The sequence below is a fragment of the Chrysoperla carnea genome, chromosome X, assembly GCF_905475395.1.
Source record: "Chrysoperla carnea chromosome X, inChrCarn1.1, whole genome shotgun sequence".
Classification (NCBI taxonomy): Eukaryota; Metazoa; Arthropoda; class Insecta; order Neuroptera; family Chrysopidae; genus Chrysoperla; species Chrysoperla carnea.
This window is the reverse complement of record NC_058342.1, coordinates 21,591,580-21,613,769: the sequence shown is the minus strand read 5'-3', so window position 1 is coordinate 21,613,769 and position 22,190 is coordinate 21,591,580. Positions and strand designations below refer to the sequence as shown.

The 22,190-nt window shown below is 30.6% G+C and overlaps 1 protein-coding gene across 2 annotated transcripts; it reads right to left on the bottom strand.

Annotated features, from left to right (window-relative positions):
• Positions 1-9,238: 9,238 nt before the first annotated feature.
• LOC123302221 (sodium/potassium-transporting ATPase subunit beta-1-interacting protein) lies at positions 9,239-18,955 on the bottom strand. 2 transcript variants are annotated; one of them, XM_044885064.1, is made up of 6 exons: positions 18,753-18,955; positions 17,130-17,267; positions 16,145-16,225; positions 14,735-14,932; positions 13,657-13,717; positions 9,239-10,081 (listed from the first exon to the last, which is right to left on the bottom strand). In XM_044885064.1, exons 1-6 carry the CDS (start codon positions 18,801-18,803, stop codon positions 9,405-9,407), a joined length of 1,206 nt encoding a protein of 401 aa, XP_044740999.1. In that variant the 5' UTR covers positions 18,804-18,955; the 3' UTR covers positions 9,239-9,404. The 2 variants fall into 2 exon arrangements, with proteins under 2 accessions (XP_044740999.1, XP_044741000.1); XM_044885065.1 differs by lacking the exon at positions 16,145-16,225.
• Positions 18,956-22,190: the final 3,235 nt, after the last annotated feature.

The following is a 22,190-nucleotide window of genomic DNA, read 5'->3' as shown; positions in this document are numbered from 1 at the left end:
CAACCGCGTTAAGATATATGTCAAAAATTCGACTTATTGCACATCAAAATTAAAGCATCGAATGATGATGAAGAAAATAATAAACTTACAGAAGAACACGATATCCATTTAAGACTAACAGAATCAGCTAGGAATTCACTGAAACAAGATCAGGAGCAAGTATTACGTAATTCAAATTATTATTTTGCTTTCTCGTTCGACTTGCAAAAAGCATTACCGTATCCCAAGTTGACTACCTTAGTATTTAAATCGCAGCGATATATACATCAGCCATTAATAACTAAATGAAAAAAAGAAACTACAAAAATGATTCAAACAAAAAAAAATAAGCTTTAATAATGAAATAATATACACAGATTATTAAACGAGAAAAGTAACGAAAAGTACCAGCTATCGAATACAAACAATTGTAAAAACATGAATGGTTCACCAAAAGCTTAATCCACAAGCTCTATCAGCTTCTGAAGATCCGAAAGGGTTGTTTTTATCTTCATAACAAACTTCTGCACTTTTATAGTCAATTCTCCTGAAATTCTTGGGGGAGCGGTTGCACTTCCTTTTGTGACAACACCCATAGGGAGGGGGGCACAGTTCAGGGCAACATTTTTCATTAGTATCGTCCTTATTGCCATTTTGATGACGTCTATGTTTTCGTGTACAAGTCAAATCGACAATATTATCCATAAACCACTTAGTTGTTATCGCCCCATGTGATTTTTAATAACTCCAAATTGAATTTCCATGTCAATTCTCCTGAAATTCTTGGAGGAGCGGTTGCACTTCTACTTGGAACAACATCCACAGGGAGGGCATCATGTTTATTGCAATCTTGATGATGTCTATTTTTTCGTTTACAAGTCAAATCGACGATATCCATAAAACCACTTAGTTGTTATCGCCCCATGTGATTTTTAATTTCTTCAAATTGAATTCCATTGCATACAAGTGGAATTATTAAATTTTCGATAATTTGTATTCTTTACCAATATATCTACGAATTGAGTGCAAAGTAGAAACATCGTTCTTTTCATTTTCACCTAACGAATACAAACAATTGTAAAAACATGAATGGTTCACCAAAACAAAGCTTTATCTATAACCCCCACAAGCTTCTGGAGATCCATAAGGGTTGTTTTTATCTTGATAGCAAACTTCTGCACTTTTATAGTCAATTCTCCTGAAATTCTTGGAGGAGCCGTAGTACTTCCTTTTGGGTCATCATCCACAGGGACGGGGCACAGTTTGGGGCAGCATTTTCTATTGGCATCATCTTTATTGCCATCTTGATGACGTCTATGTTTTCGTTTACAAGTCAAATCGACGATATCCATAAAACCACTTAGTTGTTATCGCCCCATGTGATTTTTAATTTCTCCAAATTGAACTCCATTGCATACAAGTGGAATTATTAAATTTTCGATAATTTGGATTCTTTACCAATATATCTACGAATTGGGTGCAAAGTAGAAACATCGTTCTTTTCATTTTCAGTTATCGAATACAAACAATTGTAAAAACATGAATGGTTCACCAAAACAAAGGTTTATTCATAACCTCCACAAGCTTCTGGAGATCCATAAGGATTGTTTTTATCTTCATAGCAAACTTCTGCACTTTAAGAGTCAATTCTTCTGAAATTCTTGGAGGAGCTGTTGCACTTCCTTTTGGGGCAACATCCACATCGAGGGGGCATAGTTTGGGACATCATTTTTTATTAGCATCATCTTTATTACCATCTTGATGACGCCTATGTTTTCGTTTACAAGTCAAATCGATGATATCCATAAAGTCACTTAGTAGTTATCGCCTCACGTGATTTTTAATTTCTCCAAATTATACTACATTGCATGCAGCTGGAACTATTAAATTTTCGATAATATGTGGCCATAATTTGTATTCTTTACCAATATCTCTACGAATTGAGTGCAAAGTAGAAATTACGTTCTTTTCATTTTCAGAGCTATCGAATACAAACAATTGTTAAAACATGAATGAAGCTCTATCCACAATCTCCACAAGCTTTTGGAGATCCATAAGGATTGTTTTTATCTTCATAACAAACTTCTGCACTTCTCTTGAAATTCTTGGAGGAATTCTTAGTTGTTATCGCCCCATGTGATTTTTAATTTCTCCAAATTGAACTCCATTGCGTACAGATGAAACTATTAAATTTTCGATAATATTTGGCGATAATTTGAATTCTTTACCAATATATCTACGAATTGAGTGCAAAGTAGAAACACCGTTCTTTTCATTTTCAGCTATCGAATACAAACTATTGTAAAAACATGAATGGTTCACCAAAGCAAAGCCTCTGGAGATCCACAAGGATTGTTTTTATCTTGATAGCGAACGTCTGCACTTTTATAGTCAATTCTCCTGAAATTCTTGGAGGAGGCGTAGTACTTCCTTTTGGGTCATCATTCACAGGGACGGGGCACAGTTTGAGGCAGCATTTTCTATTGGCATCATCTTTATTGTCATCTTGATGACGTCTATGTTTTCGTTTACAATCAAGTCAAATCGACGATATCCATAAACCACTTAGTTGTTATCGCCCCATGTGATTTTTAATTTCTCCAAATTATACTACATTGCGTACAGAAGGGACTATTAAATTTTCGACAATATGTGACTATAATTTGTATTCTTTACCAATAGGTATATCTACGAATTGAGTGCAAAGTAGAAACACCGTTCTTTTCATTTATGTCTGCAATTGCGTTACAAACCAGCATTTACCAATAGCATCATCTTTATTGCCATCTTGATGAAGTTTATGTTTTCGTTGACAAGTCAAATCGACGAATTATCCATAAAACCACTTAGTTGTTATCGCCCCATGTGATTTTGAATAGCTAATAATAGATAATTACTAATTAATTTTAGTTTAAAATTGTCATCAACTTCAATTATTTCATCTCCGGAATTAATATAATATTGGCTCACTTTTTTTTTTTATTAGATATTAAAGATTAATTTATTAATCTAATAAATTATTTTATTAAATTAATTCGTTATTTAAAGTTGAGGTTATTGGATAAGAAAGACTAAGAATGGCTTTATCTAGCGATAGAAAAAGAACTATTGTCAGAACGCCCATAGATACATGGATACATGAATGGAAATGTTTGTTTACAATCTTGAAACCATGCTTGAAACTGAAACGCATATGTCATAAGCATATAATAAAGGTTATTGCAACAATTTTTATTAACACAAATTTTGTTAAAGAATTATATAAAACATTAAAATAATTGTTTTTATTTTAATTTGCGTCACTGTGTCATACTGTGTAATCAAGAAATAAAAATAGAAGATATAATATTTAATAGAAGACAACTGTGGATAGAAAAACTTAAAATTTCGAAGTTAAGTGTACGCGCTAGAGCATGTTCTCTTCATTTTAAAGGAAGTGATTTTTTCAAAAGGTATTGTAACATAGATTATTTGTACTCACATATATGATAATATAAAAAATATATTTATTATTTTAGGCAACAACAAAAAAATACAAAATTTGAAATCAATTTCCATTCCATCAAATAACTTGCCAAATAAACATCAGCTTCACCAAACACCATCTTTGAGTACCAGTACTATGCCTGAGGAACCTTCAACAGGTTCGAATGTAATTACTGATGTAGAAGAACAATCGCTGATTATTTCCAGTGTGTGTAATGATGAAATTATAGATTCAGTTAGTGAAAATGACAATGAGGAAAATATTGAAGCTGCAAATGTGTTGCTATTACTAATACAATCGAATGAGGAAATTCTCAAAAAAAACTTTTCAAGATTTTCAATTATACGTTAATACGCCACAAAAATTAACTTTGTGCGATTTTATTACATTTGATGCTACTTTGACAAGTTTAACCGGGCTATGTAGTCATGAATTATTTAATCAAATTGTTGAATCGGTACAATTGATTTATTCAGATCAACGAATTCATAAACTAACTTTTGTTAAAATGAAGTGGAATTTAAACTACACAATTTTGTCGATGTTTTTCGACATAACTTCCAAGTTGTTTATTTGCTACTAAAATTATATTTAATTGCACATAAACGAATTCATACTGTTGAAATACTTTTTCATGTGACGATTGTACTAAAATCTTTATCAAAAAATTCAATTAAGTTCAACATAAACGAAGAATTCATACTACAGAAAAGCCATGCTCATGTGATGTTTGTACAAGTTTAAAAAGAGTTGTACACTTAGGACCACCACCATAGACTTGTACACTTTGGATCACCATATGCATGTGAAGACTGTGACCTAGTTCTTACCCATCATAATGAATTAAACGATCATAAACAAAAAAATATTGTTATATTGTTATTTTAATTAACAAATAAATAGTGAAGTAAACGATCATAAACATAAAAATAATGTTATTTTAATAAACAAATAAATATTACAATATCGTTTACTTTATAGGGTTGCCACCTGTTCAGATTTGATCGGGAGATTCCAAAAATCGTGTTTCTCCCGATTATCAATATCAATATATAGCCTACAAAAAAATTAGAATGAAAAATTATCAGAATAAATTTATAGAATCCAAATAACAAAATTAATTTATACATAATTTATTGATTGTATCTTGTACAAAAAAAATATATATACAAAAATAGAGTGAAATTTCTTATTTCCTATTATTTAAATTAAAATATGTTTCATTAAAGATCACATTTTTGAAAAAAAAAAAATAAAAACTCTATGAATAAGTAAAACTTAAATTATATTTGAGTATTGTACATATTTAACAGTAAAAAACGGTTACAGCGAGTGAAGTTTAATTCATTTTAAATATATATATTAGGGTGGGTCAAATTTTTTTGCAACTTGCGTGCTCCCTCACGGTATTCTTTGGATTATTTTAAGAATTTTTGCTCAAGAAACCATGCCTCTAAGATGATTTTCGAGCCTCCCAAATTTTTCCCCAAAAAAAAAAAAACGATAAAAAAAATGTACAGAACTCAAGAATAAAAATAAATACCAAAAATGGATTTTCCGACCCCCAAAGCTCCCGCATGTGTTTTTGCTTTTTCATACAACATCTGAGTCACTTTTTGGAAAAAAAGCCTACTTTGAAAAATTGGGAGCCTCGAAATTCATTTTAGAGATATAGTTTCTGAGCAAAAACTCTTAAAATGATCCAAAGAACACCGTGCGAGGGTACGCAACATCGACTTTTTCGATCTCCTACAAATTGACCCACTCCAAGATATATATATCGTAATCAACTATCATCTTATTTAGCTATTTAATTAACAGGCTAGCGCCCTTTTACTAGACGGCGCCGTCCAAATAGCGGCCTGAACGATATTCAGCCATTCAATCAAACGAGAAAAAAATAAAAGTTCAGTCGTCAAAAGACAAGCCGACCAAACTGATCCTTTGTAGCTGTCTTTTGACGAACCAACTTTCATTTTTTTTTTAGATGGATAATTTTTAAGTAACAAGTCATTGTCAAATTGACATTTCTTTCCTAGTTAAATTTCTCTCAAGCGATAATTCTGTAGATATAAAATGTACATATCGAATATAACGGCCATAATTCTAGGTCCTTCAATGTTGTTACAACCGGTTTTCACTGTATTTTCAAGATAGTTGTGTCACAAATTTAATTAAAACGAGAGCTAGATCTCTTCACGTGTCCAATCTAAAATACCACCTTATCAAAATTATATGATTGTGTGTAATTTTTTGCTATAAAATAATATTTAAAAATGATTAATTTTGTTATAGTTATTGAAATAAATACCACGATACTCAAAATAAAATTATATAATAAGAAATTCTATTTAAAAAAATATAACTATAAAACATACAAAAGACTCACATTTCATTAAATATGTCATGCCGTCATATAAAAATATTTTTAATGTGTTAAATGAATAAATTTAGCTACTGACGATGGTTGCATTGCAATCGAAATACTCATATTTAGCGAAATGAAAGTTTGTTGTATGTTTTTTAATTATATTTTTTAAATTGAATTTCTTAATATACATTTTTTATTACGAGTATCGTGCTATTTATTTGAATAAGTATATCTCAACTCGAAGACAATCAAAATTCATTCTTATATTAATAAGATATTTTTAGTATAATTGATGGCGCTGAAACTGTAAAACAACTACCTTGATTTCTTTAAAAATGAACTTGTTCGCAATATTTTAAAAATTAATTTCGAAAATTTTATTAGTATTCTAGAAAATAACATGGAAATTTGGGAAAGAAAGATTATGGTTTGGCAATCATTTTATGAAAAACTTATATAAAAACTAAATTGGTTTTTTCTTCTCTTTGGAAATATTTGATATGGGCTGGAAAACATTTTTAATTTTATGTAATGGGTAACGATATCTATCCCTATATTTAGGCATTATACTTATAGTTGTAATTGGGGATTGTGACATTATCTTCAGTAAGTTGGGGATTGTGACATTATCTTCAGTCAAAGAACTTATCTCGACCCAAAATAAAATGCACAAACTGTTGGAAAGGAACCCTGTCTAATGTTGATCAAACACTGCGATTCACGTTTAAATTACTTGTCGAATGCCCACTGTCTAAAAATGTACCACTTAGGAAAAAACAGGCTAGAATAATAACATTAAAACTTAATTTTGTTCATTATGTAATTTGTATATCATATCTGTAAAGAAATTGCCTACAGTTAAAAACAAAGTAAATTTACCCACTTATAAATTATTTCTCTAGCCTGTTGTTAACCACGGGTACCGCACAATAAAAATCGCGATTTGCGTCATGTTCCCATAAAAATATAAATGGAATCGAAATAACGGAGATTTTGTGTTTAAAATTGTTGAAGAAAATGCACATTACGGATATCAAATCAGGTTTTCAGAATTCAATTCCAGAGATCCAGAATTTTTTATCAATTTACTTGATCAATACTAAAATTCCTTGACTTTTCTAGAATCTCCCAATTACCTAGCATTTTCAGGATTGCCATTTCAATCACCACTTTGATTACGCTTGTACAATAGCTAATTATGCGGATTAGAAAAAAAATTATCTTCACCGTAGCAATTACTCCTACAAATTTCCAGAGAAAAAAGGTTGGGTAATAATGAATGCTTCATTCTTCTATGGGCTATTTTTTAGAATATAAGGGATGTAAAAATTCAGCATTCTCAGAATTTAATATTTTTAATATAAGATTGTGTTTTGTATCCAGAGTTTTGGAAAATTTGTTAGAACAAATTTTATTACCATCTGGTATTGAATTTTTAATTATTATTTTTCCAAATTTCAGCAAAATACAAACTCATTTTCTTTAAATACTTCAAAGCATTTAGTCGTATGTCGCTCACGAACGGATTCATTTTAATCGTTATTATAAACAAAGTGTTCTAATTAAATAATTAAGTGTATAGGTTGGCCCGAAACTATCGTATAAGAAGAGCAGTAATACATGAGTCTAAAATTGTAAGCAGACAGTTCCTTTGTGGTGTTTGGTACTAATTTTACCATTAACGAGATAGGATTTCGTTAATTACAGTTTTTAATTTTGAAAATAATATAAATATTAGTTTTAGAAAATAAAATTTACTATGGCTTGTTCTCTTTGCAATTAGAAAAAAATTAAATTAAATATTTACGGAGATACTTGGGGTGCAAGAATTTTCAAATTATTCCATTACGAAATACAAATTGAATATTCGGATTTCAAGTTTTTCTAAAAATGAGGCTTTCGGATATTTGAACATTTTTTTTTTTAAATAATACGAATTTTCCAACAAAAATTACTCTACAGCAGGAATTTTCCCAAAAAAATTATGGATTAAAATTCAAAAACGTGGATATCGGATACTTCGAATTGATTAGAAACTTTCTGCTTGAAATTGCATACATTATGCCACTCTGACGTTGTTATATGGTAGTTTTGGAACATCCTGTAAGTGATAATAGAAAATAAATTACATTTTTAACAAGAGATCGAGTGCATCAGTGCATAAATTCGACACTGATTTTCATAAAATCATTTGCGTTAGTTATAATCAAATTAAATTTTTAGGGGAGAAACGGCAAATTTTCTTATTTCGATATTCTTATACAGGCCGTTTTTGTACCATCTAGGCATATACAATACATGTCTGTAGTATGACTGAATACATCCGTTTAGTAATGCATCTAAGCGAGATGTATTATAATATATACATATATTGTAAGGCTACAGATACGATACACAAGACTTTTGTTGCATGCATGCAGAGAGTGGGAGTTTTGTTGCATACAAATATTATTAATTATCTAAAAAACTTCCACTCTCCAAGCGTCTCCCAATTAATGTTAAATACATGTATATAATACATCTCGCTTAGATGCATTACTAAACGGGTGTATTCAGTCATACTACAGACATGGATATGCCTAGATGGTACAAAAACAGTTGGTATAATTCTATATCAATCTTAATTACAGTCAAAATCGGTTATACTGATATCGTATATAATGACGAATTAGCAACATGTGAACATACTGTTTAGAACAACATCGAATAACACAGTATATTGGTATATCGACCACGGGTACCGTACTATGAAATTCTGTACGGACCGAACTAGTCTTTAAGGATGTATGAGTACGGTAGTGGGGGGAACAAATTTAAAAAATTGATATTTTAATTTTGATTGTGAATTATGTTATAACTTGACGATATAAGACGAAAAGTAAGAATATAATTTTTCGATATCTGGCGTATTTTTTATTTTTCAAAATATCGAATATTGAAAATTTTGTTTAATTATTCAGCTTTCGATATTTGGTAAACCAAGGCAGGTATCGGAAAATTTAATTCTTATTTTTCGTCTACATTTATGAAGTTATAACAAAATTCAACATCAAAGTTGAAAATAAGATAAAAATAATTTCAACCCTAAATCTACCCTGCTCTTACATTCCTTATATGGACGAAGTTACTTGGTTTTTTTCTTTTCTCTTTTCTATGGTATGGCTTTGTTTACTTTCTATTAAAAAGTTTTTTTTTTTTTTTTAATTTGTTTTCATTCATCCAAGTGAAAATTATCAAAAACTTTCAAAATATGTCGTTTTTTGATGTTTCTCCATAAGAGCAATGTATTTTAAATCGATTTTCAATGACTTTTTTCTGAAAAATTTGCACGGATACCTAAACTGAAATTTTAACCACATATTTTTTGAGTAAAAGTCTACCTATAAAAATTTTTAGCCTTTAAATAAATTATTGTTGCCATGCTCATACATTCTTAATTATTTAAAGATGTAAGCTTTTGCTTGTCTAAACACATCTCTCCCCTAATTTAATTACAAAAATTTTATGATTTTTTTGATAAAACGTGAACAAATAAACTTGAAAAAGATTCGAATTACAAAAAAAAAATTAGATAGTTGTTTCAGAATCTAATTGATTAGATCCTTGTAAAGTGTACGCAGGTGGTCCACTATTCAAAAAGGCCATAGACCTCAATGATTGTCTTTGGCGATCCCTTTTAATAGGAGCTTGAGGAGTTGCTTGATTATTTTGATACGTGTGACCAGATGAAATATATCTCGAACCATGATAATTTGAATAACTTGATCTGGCTGATGGAGGTCTATTATTATACAACTCATATTCTGTCTGTTCGTTTAACGATTGTATTGACGATTGTTGATATGTAGGATTTGTATGGCCTCCGTTTCTCTGCCATGTTGATGTTAGTGTATTACTTCGTAGCTGTTGATCCAGAATTTGCGTAACAGGATTTTGTCGACGCTGTGAAGATCGTACACTTGTGGATGAATTATGAGATCGTGTACTACCTCCATGTGAATGTTTACGTAATGAGTTACCATGATGCGGATGGCCGCGTGTCATAACACTACGTCGTTTTACACGTCGTGGTGTCATTGGTTTTGTATTTTGTAGATATGCCATTGGCATATTCATATCTGAATCTAGTGTATCACTGTCATTACCACATGCGCGTGAATCGTCACGTTGAGTACTAAATTCTATAGAATAAAGGGATGTTTTTTTTGGTGATTTTCTGGATGATATGCTTGAACCGGCTTGACCTAATAAAAAGTGGATGAAAAATATTCTGATTGTTGTTTTTTTTTAAATTGTGTGTTCCTAAAACCCAAAACCAATGTAGTCACCATTGTACACCATCTTATTAATATTTGACCTTATTCCTATTAAGCGAGAAATTACAAAGTGCAGTTAGTAAATTGAAACAAAGCAAATTATTATTAAGTGTGGATAGAAAAAAATTCATTTTTCGTAATATCACTCATTTCAGGTTGCAAATCTATGGAACAATATGACTTTTTATGTGATCCAGCTCAAAATGGTCATATGAGCGTGTAGAAGAAAGTCATATTGATTAGAAAGTGAGCTTTTACTATGCACACACTCGCGCGCGCTTAGAAGCTAATTCTGCTTAGAATACCCCAAAATATAAGATCCAATAACTGTTTTCTCAAGTTACTTGATTTTCCGTATAATTAGCTTGGGCGAACTTCTAAGCGCTCACGCGCGTGCGCACAGTGGAAGCACATTTTCTAACCAATATGACTTTGTTCTACACACTCGAACATATGAACATTTTGAATTGAGTCCCATAAAAAGTCATACTGTTCCATAGAATTGCAACTTTTTGACCTTTTCCCGGCTTTATTTCTTAAAGTATTAGTTTAGTATACATCTATGTAACGGAATTATATTTTCGATTTATAAAGAAACATTCCTAACATACTGCTTGTGAGAACAATATTTTGAATTCTCTTTCATCTACATTTGTCTATAAAATTATTTACATGAGATTTCCATATGCAAACTATCATCCTCTAATGCTAAAAATCGTGATTAGGATAATTCGACAAACTTATTAAATTATTGTATGCTCATAGATCCTTGATAAGTATGCGAAGTTTCAATTCAATCCGACGTTTTGAAGTGGGTGAAAATCACGTTCAAACACTTTCAAAATTTGTCTATCACATAAAAACGAATTTTTTTCGATTCACACAAATTAACACGCTTACGCCAACGTTTAGCCCCACCGCAAGTCTCTTATATGTTCAGTAATTTGATTAGTTCTAATGCCCATGGCGCATTTCTTTAGTTTTTGTACATAAAATTTTCGGGCTTTATAATCAATAATCCTACTAATCGAAGCTTCCCACAAATTTTGCAACCCCCTATCTTTTATAGTTGTGTCTATTATCAGATGGAGTTAGTATGAGTTTCGCAGAAAAGTGTAAGAGATAGAAAGTTGAAAATTGGAATGTTGTTTCGAAATGTTGATTTAGTGCCACATTTCTTATAATTGTATCTGATATTAGGGGGGGGGGGGTGAAAGGGGTCAAATTCGATTTCTCAAAAATCATTAATCGGCTATTCACCCCCAACATACTCTGAAACGTAAAATCCACAAATTTGAGGGGAATAAATTTTTTTGTTTCCTGACTCGATTACAATAACTTCTATTTAAAAAATTTTCAAAAACAAGAAAATATTTTAAAATTACGCCGGCAAAAACGTGTTAAAAGAGGAAAAAGTGTATATATATATCTACAATTGGATAATTTTATGCAAATAAACCTCCAAAATTCAAATATTATATTTAAGTTCTTCTTTAAGCCTATTCTATTACCAGGGGCAGATCATGAATTTGTGGGACCTTGGGCTAATACTACTTAGGTATTTTTTTTCACAATATCCTTTATCGTTTTCAATAGAGGCTGGAAACCTTTTGTATCTACGGTACCCTGGACTACAGCCCAAAAAGCCTCTAAGTAGATCCGACCCTGTCTACAACTGAGACGTAAATCGAATTTCGATCGCAAGAGCAATATAAGCATGTTTCCGTTTGAAACAAGGAATTTTGGCGGCAATTATTAATTTTGAATTTATTTTATTTTGAATTTTGGCGGCAATTTGATATATACAAGTTATTACTAAAACTAATAAGTTAAGAAATATCAATAGTTTAGCAAATAAAGCAAAAGGAGCTGCCAAAAAACTTAACTATGGTCAAAGTATGCATTTTTATGTAAAAATTTAACAATTTTCGAGAAATTATATATATTGTTTCAAAAATTATTTCATTTTACGCTTTGGCGTTTAATTAAATATGTAACTTTTAAATTTTTAAAGGGGCTCCTATTCGGAGAATATTTTATTGTGATTTTTCGTAAGAATGCATATTGTGTTCAGAGCAAATTTTTTTTGGCAAGCAAAAGTCCATTTTCATTTCGTGTGCTTATAGATAACTTAAATTTTATTAATTGACTTTATACAAATTTTCTATATGCACGCTAACGTGTACTAATAACTTAATAATTTGGAATATTTTGAAAACGGTGATTTATTAGCAAAAATATTATTCAATTAGTGCAGATATAGGTTAATAAAAGGGGTCCACATATCTAAAATTATATCACCTCTTTTTAAATTCTTATCTAGAGGATGTAGAAACAATAAAAAAAATGCATGTTGTTGGCAGAAAATAGCGTGTTACTAAGGGGTTTGGTGGAGACTTCGAGCAGGGCATGCGACAAGCCAAACTGTGTATAACCACAGCTAGGTCATTTGACTGTGTTCGCTTGAAACTTAGACTCTTGACAGGACACTGTCAATTGAACTAACACCTTCATAACATGAGATTTTTAATGATCCCACTTGTAAGGCCTTTGTGGAGGGCGAAACAATCTACATACATGTTATTTACATCTGCGTGGCGTCTGGCTTCGACAGAATCCGGCATGTGTTTTAAATAGCATCTCTTATTCGGAGACATCTCGTCTTCGAGTACAAGTTCAAAATTTCAACTCAACCCTCAACCTCTAACCCTTTCCTTCCGAGCCCTTCATGTAGGCATAACCTTTGAAGGGCCGTAGATACGAAGGGAAAGGTTTTTGAGGGACGAGCCCATAAGAACTTTTGATCTGCATGAGCTACCTTAATCCTTTGTTTTAGAAAATTTTTAACCGAAATCAAAAATCAATATCTCATGTAGGCATAACCTTTGAAGGGCCGCAGCTCAAAAGGGAAGGGTTTTAGAGGGTGGAGTCTATAAGAGCTTTTGATCAGCATAATCAAAAATATCTTAATCCATAGTTTTCAAAAAATTTTAATCGAAATCAAAAATCATTATCTCATGCAGGCAAACTCTTTGAAGGGCCGTAGCTCGGAAGGGAAAGGTTTCATAGTTTTCAATAAATTTTAACCGAAATCAAAAATCAATGTATTGTGACCGAGGTCCTTTAGTTATATAATATTTTGAGCTTAGGTTTACTAAAAACCTGTCAGGGATGATTTATGTAATGAATAAAGTTTTAGAAAATTATCTTAACAATTTGTGATCAGTTCCAGCTCTAAACGCTTGACGGTTTTCGAATTACAACTGCTACATTCAGTATAAATTTCCTCACTTCTCCTCCGCTAACAGCACACAGTTTTCCACCAACAACATGCATTTTGTTATTCTTATGATAATCCCTAAATAAAAATTTAAAGAGAAATCTCGTTAAAAAATTTTTCGCCCGTGGCACCCTGTTGTGCTTTGTCTAAAGAAATCTATTTTATATAATATTTACTATATTAGTATTTTATAATTTGTTTGTAAATTCGTTAAATTAAGTACCTTCTTGTCGATTTCTTAAAATTACACGGCCACAACAAATACCAGCTATTATGCCAATGACCTAAAAAAAAAAAATTAAAATAAAAACAAGGGAAAACAAACAATTGACTGAGTTAATTGTTAAAATACCATGTATAGATAGTATTGATTACGCAATCTTTTGTTTTTTTAGGTCATGTAAGTAAAAAATAGATAGCCACAAATACATACATGTCACGCACATGCAACTAATATTCCCATATAACACGTTCTATATAGTTTGCGTTTAATTTACCACCCCCACCACCCCGGGCAAAAAGTGATGTTAACGAGAGAATGTTTCAAACAAAAGTTGATTATTTTTTTATAAGGAACATTTTTTTGCATTTAAACTCTGTCCTATTTCTAACGGTTTAAAAGATGGACCCCACGGATTTAAGAACCAATTCAAAATTTCAGTTAAAGGATGAGTTAAATATGAAATTAGAATCAATCAATTTTCAACTAACCATCTTTTATAGGTTTTGAGAAAAAGGGCACTAAATTTTGACCCTAAATTAGACTCTCAAGGAAAAACAAAGTTATTTACGAAAAAATGTTTTAAACAAGTTGTTAACTTTTTTATATGAAAAAATTTTACATTAAACTTTTGTTCTCCTCTTGCGGTTTACAAGACCCTACGAGCGCTCATACGGTGAAAGAGGAAAAAAGGAATAGTAGAAAAATTTTTTTAGATAAGTCCTCTACACGCAAACACAAAAAAAGGCCACGCTTCCCACCAGTATAAATCCGGACTCCAGTGACTGTTCTCCCCGAAAATTTAACTCTAAATCCACGCCTTTCTCAAATAAATTAGTGGTAAAATAGGTCTAATTTTAAAATAAAAATAAATTTTCGCGTTTAATCTCCTATATTTTTACTTGAACGTAACATTAAACTTTCTCCATTCTCCAAATAGCAACTTGCCCCCCTCTTTGCCATCGGCTGCCGAGGCCCTTGTATATACGCTTTTGGGCACCAGGAATATTCAATTTCGGATTTGTCAATTCATCATTATAGCTGGTTTTGACTGTTCAATTAAATACAATAATATACTTACTCCTAAACTAACTTGTATTGCAGCATGAATTATTTCAACTGTTGTATAATCGAATAAACATCCAGTTACATAGTCAGGTCGTACTGGTCTATAAATATCTTCATTTGTAATATTTGGTAAATAATATGGTTTACAACCATATCCATTTGCTTCCCACCAACTTACACTTCCAGTTCCCAAATTTAAAGTATCGCTATTCTAAAAAATAAATAATTCAATTAATATTAATTTAATATATAAAAAAAAAAATTGGGTCACTTATAGACTACAAGCCCATGCTACAATTTTTCGGGTGAAGAAGATGCTTCTAAATGTAAAAATAAGTTTAAGCATCATGGCATCAGTTTTGCATGGTACCGGTGAGCACAGATGGGAATATGAATGTCACATCCCTTGGTGTCTCACCCCTACATCAGCAAATATGTACAGCGTTGCTGGATACCAACTCTACATAAGTATTCGAAGCGAATTGCTTGAATGCAGTACAGAAATAAATAACGTAGAGCTTCGAAAATGGACGGGAGATCAAAAATTTTGTTAACTTCCGGTATCGAAGTTACCGGATTAATTTTTGTATGGTATTTATGTAATTTGCTTCGAATACTTATGCAGAGTTAGTATTGAGTAACTCCCTACATATTTGCTGGTAGAGGGATGACACCCCAAGGGGTTTGACATTCGTATTCAAAACCTGTATTCATCTGTATCGCGCAAAACTGACGCTATATTGCTTAAAATTACTTTTAAATAAAGGAACAAGTTTTTTAACATGAATCCTGGTGGATTATTTCACTAAAAAATTTTAGTATGGACTTGCAGAAATATAAATTTTTAAAAATTTAAATGACAGTATCTCCGAAACAAATAATTGGATCGGAATCAACTAGAGCTCATTCGGAGCTTATATTTCCCAGTATTCTAATCAAAAATGGGGGAAATGTTATCATCTCCTACCGTTTTGTCCCAAGAGTTAAAAAAATGAAAAAATTTTGAAAAACTTTGAAAGCTTACACGAGTTGTAAAATTTTTTGTTTCATTACGGTTAAAGTAGTTCGACCATCACGTGACTATCAAATTGCCGACTAATTTATATATATATATATATTGTATTAAAATTAAAATTTCTTCATTATGAAAACTTTTTTGAAGCTCAATCACCGATTAATTTTTGTACAAAATTATTGTGAGTTCTTCCATAAGGTACTTATTAAGGTACTATTGTTTATTGGGATCAAGGGACTTTGAGGTATCATTTACCGCAAAAAAATGAACTACTTGCTCAAACAGTCGAACTACTTTAAAAAGCTCTAGTTCCAAAATTTTCTACAAAATTTGTGAAAATAACCAAAAACATAGCATCAAAATAAATTCAAATAAAATACGCAAAAATTTATATTAAAATAAACAAACCTTATCCAAAATTCCTACGTCTAAATAAAAACAGATTACAAAAATATTCCAAGCAAGAGCATTCACATTCCAAATACAATACTACAAAAAAAAAAAAAAAAAGAAAAAACATTAATTAAACACATTTAAATAGTCTAATCCAGCAAATTATGTGTTACGACAAATTTTTTTTGAGTAGTCAATGTAACGCAAATATATCCCTGTTTATATATTGTAAATGTGAAAGTCAGGATGTTTGTTTGTTTGTTACGATTTCACGCAAAAACCACTGAATGAATTTGCATGAAACTGTACAACAAAATAGCTCATACATCAGACTAACACATGAGCTATAATTTATAAAGAAATATTTAGAAAAAATAAAATTTAATCTGATTTTACTGCTCCATCTATGATCAACATTTTGAACCATGAATTAAATTTAAAGATTTCTGTAAAATTTTAATAGTAAATGTAAATTCATTCCATTCATGGCCATCTTTCCTGATATACTAAATGAATTATGAATTGCATTTTTAGTTTTTCAAGAATATTTATTTCGAAAATTAAACGCCTAGAGAAAAAATCACAAAATTAATAATTTCCAAATTTTCTTGTCATTAACGAATTTGATCTTTCAAATATCAAAACCCTTCTTGTTTACAAAATTATAGTTTATTACGTCGCAATTTAAGTTTATTTACGTCGAAATTTAAATTGCGATGTAATAAACTATAATAAAACTATCCTTTTCTATTTGAACTTTTGTATTATACCGAGCTAAAAAACACTTCGAAATTGTGGAAAATGTGGAAATACACATGTTAATGATTTTTAAACGGTTAATTACAGCGATTTCAAAACAATTTTTTGAAAGTTTTCTGTTTGTCACTATTGGAATGTCTGTACGGGGTATTTAGGAAATAAGACAACATACAAAATTAACACTAAAACAATTATCAAAAAAAAAAAAAAAAAAAAAAAATCATATAACTAACACACTTACGCTAATAACGTATTTAAATTGATGTTGAAAGGCACCAAATAATCCAAAAATAATAAATATTATGTGAAAAAAATTAATCAAAATCGGTGCCCACATAAAACCAAGAAAATCGAATATTTGGCGTTCAAATGTTGTAATCTAAAATTAAAAACAATTACATTATAATTTCAAAAAATAATATTAGTTCAGTTTTAAATTATAGTTGGAGTTTTGAAATCGATTAAACTTCGATTAGCCACAAATTTTACAAACATAATCAAGATGTAAAATTAAAATAAATGAATTCTTGATAAATGAAACTTTAATTAGCTATCTCAAGTGGCTTAAGCATGAGGCGAGCGGAGTCATGGTTTCTAGGCTTCCACCAATGCAATATTACTTGATCAAGATCGGTTGATCAATTTGATGCTACTTAGTTTGAGGGAAGATATTTTTCGCGACAAGAGTTTTATTGATTATTAAAAAAACGCAGAGCCTTTGTGGTGAGAGAGGAGTTCGGAGATCAAGATTATTCTTTACGCTAATTTAGGCAATATGTAGTAAAACAAGAAGACTGCGCACTAGTGATGTAAATAACGGCAGTTTTTCAGCTACTTACGAGTATCAAATTTCTAAATCCGTACCTGGCACCAACCAAATATTGGGCCTGAAAATTCTAAATCCAATCTTGAACTCCTGAACACTCTAGCTTATGAAAAAGAGCCGAATTGATTTCAGTCGGAAACGAAATTCAAAATACATAAGCTAAAGAGATGAAAATAATTTTTTCAAGCTTCAAAATTGACCGAGATATGCCAATTTTAAAATGGTGTATTTTTTGCTCATTTAATCTTATGAAAAAGAATCCTTCTTGTAAACCGTTAGGGATAGAACAAAAGTTTAAATGTTAAAGTTATTCCTGAAAAAAATTAACAACTTTTCTTTGAAATATTTTTTCATAAACATCACTGTTTACCCGTGAGGGCAAATTAGGACAAAACTTGGGTGTCTATTTTCTACAAAACTATAAAAGGTAGGGAGTTGAAATTTGTATGTAACTTCAACTAGTGGCCTTGTGAAACATTCCCGAAAAAAAATTCTAGAAGGTTTGTCTTCATAATTTGATATTGTTATAGACGATATACATCAGCATTTGGATTTAGATTAAATCGGTATCTTGTAAATTCGTCGAAATAACCGATTGTGATTTTAGATTCACTTACATAATATATAAATCATTTTGGTAAAGAGTTTAGCTAAATTTATATGCATTAAGAGCTCCCAATCACTAAAAATAAATCTTAAAAAGTGGGCAAAATTTTGCTTCCTAATTGTCCATTATTGAAAGTCAAATAATTTCTTTAAATAAATATTTTTAACTTCTTATGATAGAACTACATTTATTTAAATGATGACTATTTTATGTTTTATTGTTTTAGACTTGAAGAAATTAATAAGTATTTTAAAATTTCTCGTACAAATACGTGAATGTTTTTGCGATAAATTATTTAATTCAAAGTATATAGGAAGCAAAAGTTTCACATTTTTTTCCATTTGTTTTTAACGATTGGGATCCAAATTTTATGAAACATGTTTTTGTTATGTAAACATAACCTCACAATTAAAAGGACAAGTATTACTTACCAATTGTAAAATACATGTAGCTATTAATGTATGCCTTGCACAAATTCCCATGTCATCGCAACTTAATTTAACGTAAATAATTAAAATCAATTTTTTCACGATATCTTATCATATTTAGGGCTGTTTTAATTCGTTTTTGCTTGTTTGTTTGTACTTTTAAAAGTGACAACTTGAAATTGTTTTAGAAATTTTTTAAGAGTCAGCTTTTATGAATAATTCATACAAATATTTTAATTGGTTTACAATTATTTAATAAAATAGTTGTTAATAAATTATTTAATATCATTTTTTTTAATCTTTAAAAAAATATATGTCGCAGAATAAACAAATAAAAGAAAGAAACTTCAATGTTTAATTATACAATTCAAAGATGTCTCTGGCATCTAAGTTTTTTTAAAGTTTCAATAAAACATTAATTTAAATTTGACTAATCAATTTCGAAACAAAAAGCAATAATGGTGCGTATATGTAGCATCATTGTAATCTGACTGATTCTTGGTATTCGAGTTCTTGACAGCCTAAATTCCTAGGGCGATTCATAGATATATGACAGAGGATCTATATGGTGTAAATAAAATTTAATAAGTAAACCTAAAAAGGTGGGTGCCAAATGCATGACTCGCTAAACTGGCCCTGAAAATAGTAATTTATGTGTTAATTTCATAGATTTATAACATATAGATAGAGAATCTATGTGGCGCGGCGTAAAGAAAGAGCCTCATATTGAGTGCCTGGGAACTAAATAAAATCATTCAACGCATGCTACATGTTCATCAGCACATATTTGCTGGCGCTAGCTAGTATATATCTCAAATTCCAGACCAATTTCAATACAGGGGATCCTCTATCTATATGTTATGTCTATGGTTTATTTAAAACTTCGTTCTTAAAGGGCTTTATACCGGGAAATATTAAAAACGACCACTATTTATTAATTAAAAACTAATCCCTTGCAATGAAATAATCAGTAATTAATTTCTCTTCAGTATTTGTTTAGGAAAAATTCAAAGAGTAGGATTTTGGTTAACTTAAAAAATAATTTTTCAACCATGGAATCGCTTTTTTGAGTTTTTCCAAACAAGAAATTCCCAATATCTCGGAAACGGTGAACTTCACAAAAAATCAATAGATCTTTTCGATGTAAAATGCCACAAAAAACAAAAATAGCTTTACTTGATTCACAAAACTGTCAACAAAAAGGCATTGATAAATGTCAAGAAAAATGAATTAGATTTTCGCCTGCCAAACTCTTTATCCTTATTAATATCCGAACCGTCTTTCGAGAATATGCAAAGACAGCGAATCTGAAAATTTTCCCCGGTCGTACGTGCTCCACTAAATGATAAGCTTTTGTGACATAGTTAGCTTGGTTTTTTCAATGTTATAACGTACTGTTGTTACCTGCAATACGTTCCACTAATATCACATATTAAAAATTATCTTTGAATGTTATTTACAATTAAAAAATACGTTTGATATTGCATGTTGTGTAAATAAATTTTTTTATATTCAAACTTGGAACAGAAGAGTGCATTTTAATGATTACATAACTAAGGCCAAATCCTTCAAATAAAAGAATTACTAACTAAATACTAAACAATACTTAATTTAGTATATTATTAACATGAAAAAATTATTTAAATAATTTTTATATTATGTTGTTTTTTTTAACTGTTTTATTATCTATTATCTTATTTACTGTCTATTTCTCATAAGATGATTATGTTATACTTATTTATATATACAATATTGGCCAAAATTTAAAAAAACATATTTTATACCCTGTCCCTGGAATGCCCTAAAACTGCCCTTTAACAAATTCTGTGGCCGTGAGAGCTTTCCTAATCATATGAGTAATTTATGTATAAATTTCATAGATTTATAACATATAGATAGAGAATCTATGTGGCGTAAAGAAAGAGCCTCATATTGAGTGCCTGTACTATAAATATAAGATATCGTTAAAAAGTTTTGTGGTTATGATAGTTTTTGAGCAGAACGATGTGAAGACAGTGGCGGATCCACCCATATGGGCATGATGGGAATGCTCATCACCTAAATAGCCTTAGGCTATAGAGCTCATTGTGATACCATATATGTGTGTCCTTAATTATTTTCAGAGGCTGAGTGCACCCTCTTCATGCACATACTATTATATACCAGCCCACCACAACTATGAATTAAATTAATTTTTCTTTGTGACGGCGGGAATCGAACCTTCTACCCTAGGCACACCACGAACGGAATTGATTACGCCTTAACCAACTGAGCTTCGAGGGTGTGTAGCTTTGATCACCGATAGCTCGAAAACTACTCGTTAAAAATTTTTGTGGTCGTCAGAGTTTTTGATCAGAATGATCCAAGGAACATTTAAGGATGGGGTAGCAAAAGTTTCACAAAAAGCTATTTTCCTATCTAATATTGCGGGGATCTTTAACCACCGATTTTTGCCGTAAATACAGCAGATCTACAAGAAATGTTGACGTAGTCTGTCTTTTATTTTATAACAAATAATACAAGACTATTTTTCGACAACAGGGAGTCAAATACCCTATTATACAAAAACTGAAAAATTGAGAAAGCTTTGGGCATTTGAAATTAACCTATTTTATAAGGAAAAAAAATGAGTCCCTTTAATTTTGGTTAGTAGTGTATTATGTATATATTTTATATTTAAGCTAGTAATATAAATATAATAATTCATCAAATATTTCTTACATTTGAAATATTAAATTCTCATTAATACCATTCAACCTTAATAGAAAAAAATCATTATTTTAAATCTATTGTTAAAAGAAGACATGTGCAATTTTTAATGATTTCTTACACGAAATATTCAATCTTTATTATTTCCAACAAGCTATACTAGCCATATAACACAGCCCGTCATTTCGAAGTTAATCTTTTTCACTAAAGGTAGACTTGATCGGGAATTACCCAAGAGAGGAGTTCAAACTTTTGTTCGCTGTGTTAGGTCATAAAGTCAATAAAAACAAGAAATTCTTTTTTCGAGGAAGAGAACACTTAATAAGGTCAAAATGTGAAATTTAGTCTTTTTTTTTAATAAGTGAATTTTGCGAGGTACAGGAAAAAACTTTTCCAAAACTTTGTGTGAATCAACCTCCACAACGCGATGTATATTGAACGAAGACTATCCGTTTAGCCGATATTCAATCTAAGATATGTTTGAGACGATGCAATGTTGAAAAGCAAAGTTCATTCGTCGCTGCTGTCCGAACAAAAATGCCAGAACGCAAATAATTTTATAGACATTCGGAAACGCATCTTAATTGCAGATATATGTTGGCACTCCGTCCAACGATACGTTTTCGTCAAAGGTAAACTTCCGTCTACCCATATGTCACGGGAATCATCCAGCAAAATTGAATATTCTAGTTCAAAAAATCGAGCAAGAGTTTTCATCAAAATTTTTCATTG

Excerpts from the sequence above, each read along its gene's own strand:
- LOC123302221 (XM_044885064.1), bottom strand. The coding sequence starts at position 18,803 with ATGGGAATTTGTGCAAGGCATACATTAATAGCTACATGTATTTTACAA. Across the intron at positions 17,268-18,752 it reads CTACATGTATTTTACAATTG|ATTACAACATTTGAACGCCA; the intron begins GTAAGTAATACT and ends TTTTAATTTTAG. Across the intron at positions 13,718-14,734 it reads CAATACAAGTTAGTTTAGGA|GTCATTGGCATAATAGCTGG; the intron begins GTAAGTATATTA and ends TTTTTTTTTTAG.